We start from the raw sequence: 9,438 nt of genomic DNA on the forward strand, positions 1-9,438 counted from the left end.
TAGAAGAGATTCTGATGTAACTCCAGTTGGATACCTCTGATCTGGATAAACTTCCATAAGTATTTCTAACCTCACCTGCCATGGAAACATTCCATGTTGCCAGTTACTGCAGATGCCTTAGCGGTCAGAGCAGGAGTACAACCCTCCCGTGAAGGCTGAGGCCCCTAAGAGGACAGGGGACCTAAATAAAGGTAGCTGCGGGCAGGACTGAGATTTTCTTTAGAAAAATGTTTTAAGGGGTGCTGGGGTGGATCTATTGGTTAAGCGTCTGCCTTTGGCTCAGGTCATGATCTCAGGGTCCTGGGATCGAGTCCTGCGTGGGGCTCCCTTCTCAGCAGGGAGCCTGCTTTTCCCCCTCCCTACCACTCCCCTGCTTGTGTGCACATACACTCTAATAAATAAATAAAATCTTTTAAAAAATTTTAAAAAATGATTTAAAACTTTAAGTATTTAACACCAAATTGCAAAAATGAAATTTAAACTTTTTTGAAAAAGATTTTATTTATTTTAGAGAGAGTGCGTGAGTGGGGGTTGAGGGGGGCAGAGGGAAGAAGAGGGAGAGGGACAAGCAGACTCCCCGCTGAGCACACAGAGTCTGACACAGGGCTCAGTCTCACGACCCTGAGATCATGACCTGAGGTGAAATCAAGAGTGGGCTGCTTAAATGACTGAGCCACCCAGGCGCCCCTGAAATTTAAACTTTCAAGTAGACATATGATGGTCACATTGGTATGGCAATTCTGAGACTGCCATAATTAAGGTGAGATCAAGCAAATGAGCAGTTGTGGGGCATGGCTTTCTAATTATATCATCACCCTCAGTATTCTTTTTTTTTTTAACATTTTATTTATTTGAGAGAGAGAGAGCAAGAGCGAGAGAGAGCATGAGCAGGGGATGGGGAGAGGGAGATTCAGGCTCCCCACTGAGCAGGGAACCCGATGCGAGGCTCGATCCCAGGACCCTGAGATCATGACCTGAGCCAAAGGCAGAAGCTTAATGGACTGAGCCATCCAGGCGCCCCAGCCCCCTCAGTATTCTTGAGAACTGGGATTTTGGAATGGAAGAGATACAGATGTATGATAAAAGAGATTAAGTAAAAGTCCTACAGTCCTAAAAGGCACGAGGGGACATTTTTAGGGTGATGGAAATTTCTGTATTGTCATTGTGGTGGTAGTTACACATTTGTCAAAACTTGTAATTTGTACATTTAAAATTAAGTAAGTTTACTGAATATCAATTTTATCCTGACAAAACTGATTAACACACCCACAGAGCCCCCCACACGCACACACATACTCTGCAGTGCTGAATCTGAATCTGAAGTACTGATGTGAATTCATGGCTTTTTTAATTCAGGGGGAAATGCACACACACACTTACATATTTGCTAGTACTGAACACTGAAAAGGGCTAGAAACAAAGACCACCTTCTAACAATGCGCATCCCCCGTACCCAGATACAGCCTCCAAATACGATTTTACATTAAAAGGAACCAGGGCTTCTTGGAGAAACTCTGAAATATACAATCTCTGTATCACACATTAGATACAAAGGAAGCTATTAATGACTACTGAAGTTGTATCAAAAGGACTCCAGGCCAACTTGAAGAGGCTCCCACTGGCCAAAGATAGGACAATGTGAACATGAAAGCGAACAACTATAAAGGAGACAAATCCACATTTATCCTACCTCTCTCACACCTCTAAGCAAGTAATAGATGAGATGTTTTTCTTTACATAAGTATTCAAGCTAATGAATGAGGAAGAAAGAGAATTAGAATATCACCGTTTTGTCACCTCTAATGAACTGACCTAAGCACTGATCAATGATTGCTAGCATCCCCAAAGAGAAACCACCAGACATTACTGGCTCCTGACGGGAGAACATAACAACCTAGGAAAAATCTTGTCCCCCAAAATTAAACTTGAAACTGATTAAGCCTTTGGATTCAACTTCCAAATCCATAGGAAATTATATATAGAGAACAGGTTAAACCATCATGGGGATGCAATAAGCAAAATCCAAACAGTGGCAAACCCCATAATAAGCAGCCCAATTTCTTTAAAAAAAAAGAGAGCGCTAGAGACCAAAAGACCTAATAATCAACTTCAATTTTTTGAAATTATGAGACAACTGAAAACTGAGTAGATACCTGATATTAAAGAATTGGTTTTTAAACTTATGAAAATTCTCAAACATGCACAAATATAAGAAGGCAACACTGAACCCTCATGTACCCATCACCCAGCTTCAACAACTCAGAGATACTATTGTTTTTTATCTATATTCCACCACTTTTTTTAAACTGGAGAATCTTAAGGCAAGTCTCAGATCATATAATTTCACTCAAAAATATTTAGGGGCGCCTGGGTGGCACAGCGGTTAAGCGTCTGCCTTCGGCTCAGGGCGTGATCCTGGCGTTATGGGATCAAGACCCACATCAGGCTCCTCTGCTGTGAGCCTGCTTCTTCCTCTCCCACTCCCCCTGCTTGTGTTCCCTCTCTCGCTGGCTGTCTCTATCTCTGTCAAAAAAAATAAAATCTTAAAAAAAAAAAAATATTTAAGTACGTCTCTATCAGATAAGGACATTTTTTAAAAAGCCATAATACCATTATCACACAACCAAGGAACTGTCAATAATTCCTTAATATCATTTAGTGTTACTTTTTTTAGGTGTGATAATGGTTAACAAAAGACACTTAACTAAAATACTTACAAATGAAATGAGAGCTGCAATCTGCTTCAAACTGACGTGGAAGGTTGGCTGTTGGGTGGATGAGGCAAGATGATCACAGGTTGATGGTTACTGGTACTGGATGATAGTACTTGGGGTTAATTATACTATTCTTTGTGTGTTTGGAATTTTTGTCAGGTGAGTAACGATAGTATAATTAGCACAAACGTAACTAGCACATAAAAGTTCAAAGATTTCTTTTAAATATATCTATTAGAACCAGACATAAAATATATACTGTAATATTAGATTATGGCACCTAACATTTATTTTATCTTGCTTTTCAAAAATCAATAAATGTTCTAATCTTTTAAGGTTTAGTTTTAGGTTAATCTTCAATATTTGACAGTACACATGTGACAGTTTCTATAAACTCTCCCTCTTTCCTGATAATAAAACCCATTTCAGAGAGGGTATGACACTACCAAAGCCCCAAGGCATAAATTGTGTCTGATCCAAATAAATCCTGATATTCTCATTCCCTCGGGCAGTGACTGGCTCAGGGATAACCAGGTGACCCAGTTCTGACCAATGAAATATGAACGAGTCTTCTGATTGGAATGTCTGGGAAAGCTTTTACTTTCCCAGTTAAAAAGGGAAGAGTTTTGGCCAGTTAGCTCTTGTCTCTGACTTTCTTCCTAACTAGAATGTGGACAAGAAGGTTAGACATACAGCAGCACCTTGTGACCACAAAGCATTAAGTATAAAAATAAAGGCCAACATACCCAAGATGGTAGAACAGAAAGGTATCAAGAGCCTGGGTCCCTAACTAAAGAGGACACAACTACACTAGCTCTAGACAGTCTACCTCTAGACTTCTTGTTATGAGAAAAACAAACTACAATTTACTTAATCTAATACAGTGGAATTTTTGTTTCTTGTAGCTGAACATACTTCTGGTAGAATGGAATCCATTAAGAGCTATAAGTAATAAGAACTGAATTAAAAAGAGCACCAATAATGTCCACTTCATAAGAGTAAAGGGGCCAAAAACAAATCTAAGTTAATATAACACAATCAAATTAGGAAAGGAGAATATTTATTACACAAATATTAAAATCTATACATTCTTAGCTGATGATATGTACTTGATTAAAAAGTCTTTTACTTTGGATATATGCATCATTTCCTTCATTGTGGTGTCTCTACTTCTCAGATGTATTAACCCATTCTCCAAAGTAGCTTCGGTAATCAAAACTGTGAACAGGATACTCATTTCATCATATCTAAGGAAAAAGTAGTTAAACAAAATACATGAACACAAATATAAATTGTAAATTCATCATATTACCAGCTTTAATTACTTTAGAATCCAGCCACTTTCCAGAGTCACAATTCAAAAGCAGGGCTTCAGAGTTGGACCAAAAAACACTTTTTTAAAGTTTCTGAACCATATTCAAAGTAAATTTTTCAGAAAGTTTCTCTAACTTATTGTAATAGATGAAAAGTCACCTCAATACATAATCTGGGGCGAAATTATGGATGAACTTCAGAATAGCCTCAGCCTTTTGGTACTTGTATATAATCCAAGAAAAATTGCTCTAAAGTCTCTTATAATACTATTCTAATAAAGATCTTCTACACAACAAATTATACCAAAATTATGCTTATTGAATATATTACTTAGTATGCTAACTTATAGCTTCTAGTTCAGCAATAACAGAGTATTTCCACACTGGCCTTCTTTCTGCTTACCCAAGATACATGATCTCATTGTTTTCTTTGTAGAACTCCATCAGAAATTATTTATCTGTTTACTTGTTTATTGCCTACTTTGTCCACTAGAATATAAGCCTCATAAGAACAGAAAATTTTTCTCTTGTTTACTGCTGTTATCAAAGTGCATAAAACATAGTAAGTGTAGGGGGCACCTAGGTGGTTCGGTCGGGTGAGCAACTGACTCTTGGTTTTGGCTCGGGCCATGACCTCAGGCTCGTGTGACTGAGCCTGCAGCGGGCTCCGCACTCAGTGTGGAATCTGCTTAACTGCCTCCCTCTCCCTCCACCTCTTCGTGTGCCTCTGTGTGAGTGTGTGTGTGTGTGCGTGTGCATGCATGCAAACCCTCTCCTTTTCTCTCTCTCTAATAAATAAATAAATAAATAAATAAATAAATAAATAAATAAAATCTTTTTAAAAAAATTCTCTTTAAAAAAAACATATTAAGTGTGCTTAATAAATATTTCATTAAAAATATCCTGGGACAATAAAGCCTTTACCATTCAAAAAGACAACTGTAACTTGGTAAGTTCACTCAATTATCCTTTAATGACTCAAAGAATAAGATTTTAGAACTCAGAGGACTGGAGAGTTCAAGAACCACCCCTTTGTTTTACATATAATGAAACCATTAATTGCTTTATCTATAGAAACCTACTTTTTCTCTGACATTATCTGAAAGGTATATTTTAACAAGTTACTAGAGAACTGAAGAGAAAAACATAAAGTTTCCCAACTTTTCACCAAAAGATAGATATTCAACACAAAAAGCTAAAAAGATAACAAACCCAAAAGAGGGAAGAATGGATTACTTAAAAAATGGAATTAATGAAATAACAGGGGTAAGACCAGAGACAGAAGATCAATCAGGAGATTACTGCAAGAATCCAGCCAAAAGATACTGGTGACTTTAATGTGGGTAGTGCAGTGGGGATGGAGAGAGATGATCTGATACTATTTAGGAGGCAGGCTGACAACATTTAGTGATGAACTGGAGGTGGAGAGTAAGGGAGAGAGGAAGGAGTTAAGGATGATAAATCCAGGTATAAGTCTGGAGGAACTGGGTGAACAGAGGTGCTGATCACTGAAACCAATTTTCTGTCCTTTGTCTGGGATGGAATTATCTTGCATTCAGCCTCAGAATGAACCACAGCGCCAACAAGGAAAAGGCACTCCAATCATGTTCCCTCAATCCTAATTCAAAAAATGCATCCGATACACATAATTGCATCCCTGATAAAATGATAAACTCAGGTGCACATACTACATGACATTAAGTCTTGAAGTTGCACATAATATGTGCTCAAATATACCAATGAATATTGGTCCCTGCTGTAGCAATTAACTAGGGGTATGTGGTTCTATAAACGGGAAAGTTAGGAATAATTTTAAATTGTATTTTATGTATATATATATTTACATATATTCAGAAGGATATTTAGAAGAGATTTCTGTTACTCGTGAAGAAATATGGTCAAAAACTCTGAATACATATTTTAGTGACAAGAAAGACAATCTTACCTTGAATAAAGCTGTTCCAATGAGGACTGCACAGTTTCCGTATAACCAGGCCACACAGAAATTCCATTTTCTAGTAATTCATTAAATAACCCTTGACAGACCTGAGGAAACAATACAAACAATTCAAGTATGAACGAAGTAAAAGTTGCTAGAATGACTACCCTGTGTTTGTGAAACCACAAATCACTTTTTTCAGTCCTTAACACAGTGCATAAATTCTTGTAATTATGTGATAATACTGTTTACAATTCATACACTGTATACTTATAAATTGCATACGTCCTCTGAAAATGAAGAAATTAAGCACTGCAAAACTGTATACTAAATGCAAATCTTCCCTAAGAGAAAATTTTATAACAGATACCAGCATTTTTATCATCATCATTACCCTTCAAAACACTAACAAAACCAAAACAGAGTCTGTCAGAGAAAACCAGTTAAGTGCAAAGGGCTGTGCGCTCATCTGAGAGCTGGCAACTGAGTCCCAGGGTTACACCACACATCAGGAAGAGAAGAGCGAGCCAGTAAAGGAAACAAAGGGGGAGTGGCCAGACAAGTATGAGGAAAATGAGGAGAGTGGTGTTCCTGAAGCCAACTAAAGAAAACGTTTCAAGAAGAGAATGATTGGTTTTAGTGGGAATGCTAGACACAAAGCCTGACTGGAAATACAGAATGATGAGTAATATTACATAATAAACTACTGTTTTCTTCACAAGCAATGGTGAAGCAAAACAAAGCAAAATTTTAAACACCCTTAACAATCCGGAGCTAAAACTCTAGAGCAGGATTTCTCCCCTTCTGCACTGCTGACTGACGTTCGGCTATTTAGCAGCACCCCTGGCCTCCCTGAGATGCCTACAGCACTCGCCTCCCCACTTGTCACAACCAAAACTGTCTCCAGACAACACCAAATGGCCCAGCAGAGGAGGGCGGCCGTGGTGGGTGAGGGAGGGTATGCCTGGGCTACAGCACTGTTTCTCAAACTTCAGCAAACACTGGAATCCCCTGGAGGGCTTGTCAAACACAGGCTGCTCTGCCTCATTACCAGAGTTTCTGATTCAGCAGCTCTGGGGCGAGGACCAACAATGTGCATTTCTAACAAGTTCCCAGGGAAAGACCAATGGGTGTCAAGGCACTTGACATTCTGGGGATAGGTGAGAATATAAATATTAGTAAGTCTAGGAAGTTAACAGAGAAAAATAAACATCATTGTGAATTTTAGTAAGTTAGTGGTTGACAGCAAAAACATCTGCTCTTCCTGTTGGGAGGTAGAAGAGAAGCAGCTCTGGCCTGAGTAAGGAAATGAGAACCCCCACACCACGAGAATACAAACAGGTGCAGCCAATCTGGAGACAATCTCACTGACAATAGTGAAATGAAGGATATGTGTCCATTTTATCCAGCAATCCCATCTCCATGTGTATAACCAGCAAAAACCCTTGCATAGCCCAGAAAGTTCTGTCCTACTACTGAGGGGAAAAAAAAGTTAAAAACAGAATGAGATTACAACATACTCCCTTTTGGCAAATTAAAAACACCCAAGGGACAAAATACTACTATGTTCTGATAACATAAACAAACCAAAACAAAACAAGGCCCGCAATTGCAATGACAAAAATTTAGGGAGCAGCTCTTTTTTATCCTCCAAGCAAAGCAAGACAAAACAAAACAGCCCCCCAAAGACCTTCTACCTACAAGGGTCTTGGGAAGGCTGCCACAACCCCAGGAGGAAAAGTGGAAATTAAACCACTACCTTCCCTTCCCCTGAATGCACTCTCCTCCCCTTCCCAGACCTCTCCATAGAAGCCTGAGGAAGAAAGCTGGGTGAGCTAGTGTCCTAACTCAGGTGCTGGGTGGGTCTGAGTCACCTAGGACCCAGCATGACTGCTGAAGGGGTGTCTGGAAAGAAACTAAAACCCCTCTGGCTTTTCTCAAGAGTGTTTAATTAGACCAGATAGATTAGAAGAACCAAAATAAGGTACAGATCTAGAACATGTGCTTATACCAATAAGTATCAAAAGTGTTAGGTTAAAAGTGTAAGTGGGCAAGAAATAATTCACTAGACATCTGTACAAATATTTGAATTACCAAAACTATGCATACTCATCTGAAAAAGGCAACTATGACTAAGCACGACTTTAACAGCAAAATCACTGAACTGTTTGCAGCTTCTTTTATATACTATGCTTCGAATTATCTATAATAAACCATAGTATTTACCCACAGCTATTAAATTTTTTAAAAAAGCAAATGAATCAAAATAAAATTTTAAATGGTTAAATTAACTCATTTATTTGAAGTAATGATTATAATTAAAATCATGACACTAAAACTTATTTAACCCACCTGTCTTAATTCCACCGTTGGGCCTCTTCCCACATCCAAAGCAACCTTAACAGGGGCTAAACAAGGGTGAAGTTTAAGTACCTAAAGCAATTTAAAGAGAGGGGGGAAAAAAAGGGATAGCACATCTTGTTTAAATCTAACACAAGCACTATCAAACATGCANGCAACCTTAACAGGGGCTAAACAAGGGTGAAGTTTAAGTACCTAAAGCAATTTAAAGAGAGGGGGGAAAAAAGGGATAGCACATCTTGTTTAAATCTAACACAAGCACTATCTAACATGCAGCTTCTTAAACAGTAAAAATTTTGTGTGAAGAGGAAGCTAGCTAAGGTCATAAATCATGTAATGATGTATTCAGCTGGCTATATCCAGCTGCTCATTCATTTCGCCACTTAGATGTTCTGCAGAAGTAAGTTCACTTGATACTCTCCTGTTTTCCGACAACTCCATTTTCCCTCAATCCAAATGCCCCTTCCTGGTATCAATGCCTTCGCTACCCAGCCCCAGCCATGGGACTCATCATTTGAACTTTGTCTTGCCAAAACCTACCACTCTTCTTATTCATCCATCCATTCAACAAACATTTGAATAGCTCCTTGGTGTCAGAAATAGTTCTGAGTACTAGGGACTATCCCTCATGGTGGGTATAAAGAGATAATAAAACAAGTAAATAATATACCACCTCCAGGGTGGTAAGTGCTTAAAAAAAGAGTGGGGGGGAAGGAGATAGGAAGTGCTGGCGAGGGGTGGATTGGAGAGGGCTGTTTGCAATTTTAAATAAGGTGGTAAACCTTACGCCAGTTATAATGGCAAAAATTGACAAGGCAAGAAACAACAAATGTTGGAGAGGATGTGGAGAAAGGGGATCCCTCCTACACTGTTGGTGGGAATGCAAGTTGGTACAGCCACTTTGGAAAACAGTGTAGAGGTCCCTTAAAAAGTTAAAAATCGAGCTACACTATGATCCAGCAATTGCACTACTGGGTATTTACCCCAAAGATACAGACGTAGTGAAGAGGAGGGCCTTATGCACCCCAATGTTCATAGTAGCATTGTCCACAATAGCTAAATTGTGGAAGGAGCCGAGATGCCCTTCAACAGACGAATTAAGAAGATGTAG

General features: G+C 38.9%; 1 protein-coding gene across 1 annotated transcript in view; it reads right to left on the minus strand.

The window, feature by feature from the left end:
- Positions 1 to 3,757: 3,757 nt before the first annotated feature.
- The window catches only part of POLG2 (DNA polymerase gamma 2, accessory subunit), an 18,656-nt gene continuing 12,975 nt past the window's right edge, over positions 3,758 to 9,438 (minus strand). The window contains exons 6-8 of the mRNA XM_034640885.1: positions 8,319 to 8,399; positions 5,973 to 6,073; positions 3,758 to 3,961 (exon numbers count right to left, since the gene is read on the minus strand). Coding sequence (XP_034496776.1) covers positions 3,796 to 3,961; positions 5,973 to 6,073; positions 8,319 to 8,399 — 348 coding nt within the window. The 3' untranslated portion in view covers positions 3,758 to 3,795. The remainder of the gene's footprint in view (positions 3,962 to 5,972; positions 6,074 to 8,318; positions 8,400 to 9,438) is intronic.

The sequence above is a fragment of the Ailuropoda melanoleuca genome, chromosome 13 (genome assembly GCF_002007445.2).
Source record: "Ailuropoda melanoleuca isolate Jingjing chromosome 13, ASM200744v2, whole genome shotgun sequence".
Taxonomy (NCBI): domain Eukaryota; kingdom Metazoa; phylum Chordata; class Mammalia; order Carnivora; family Ursidae; genus Ailuropoda; species Ailuropoda melanoleuca.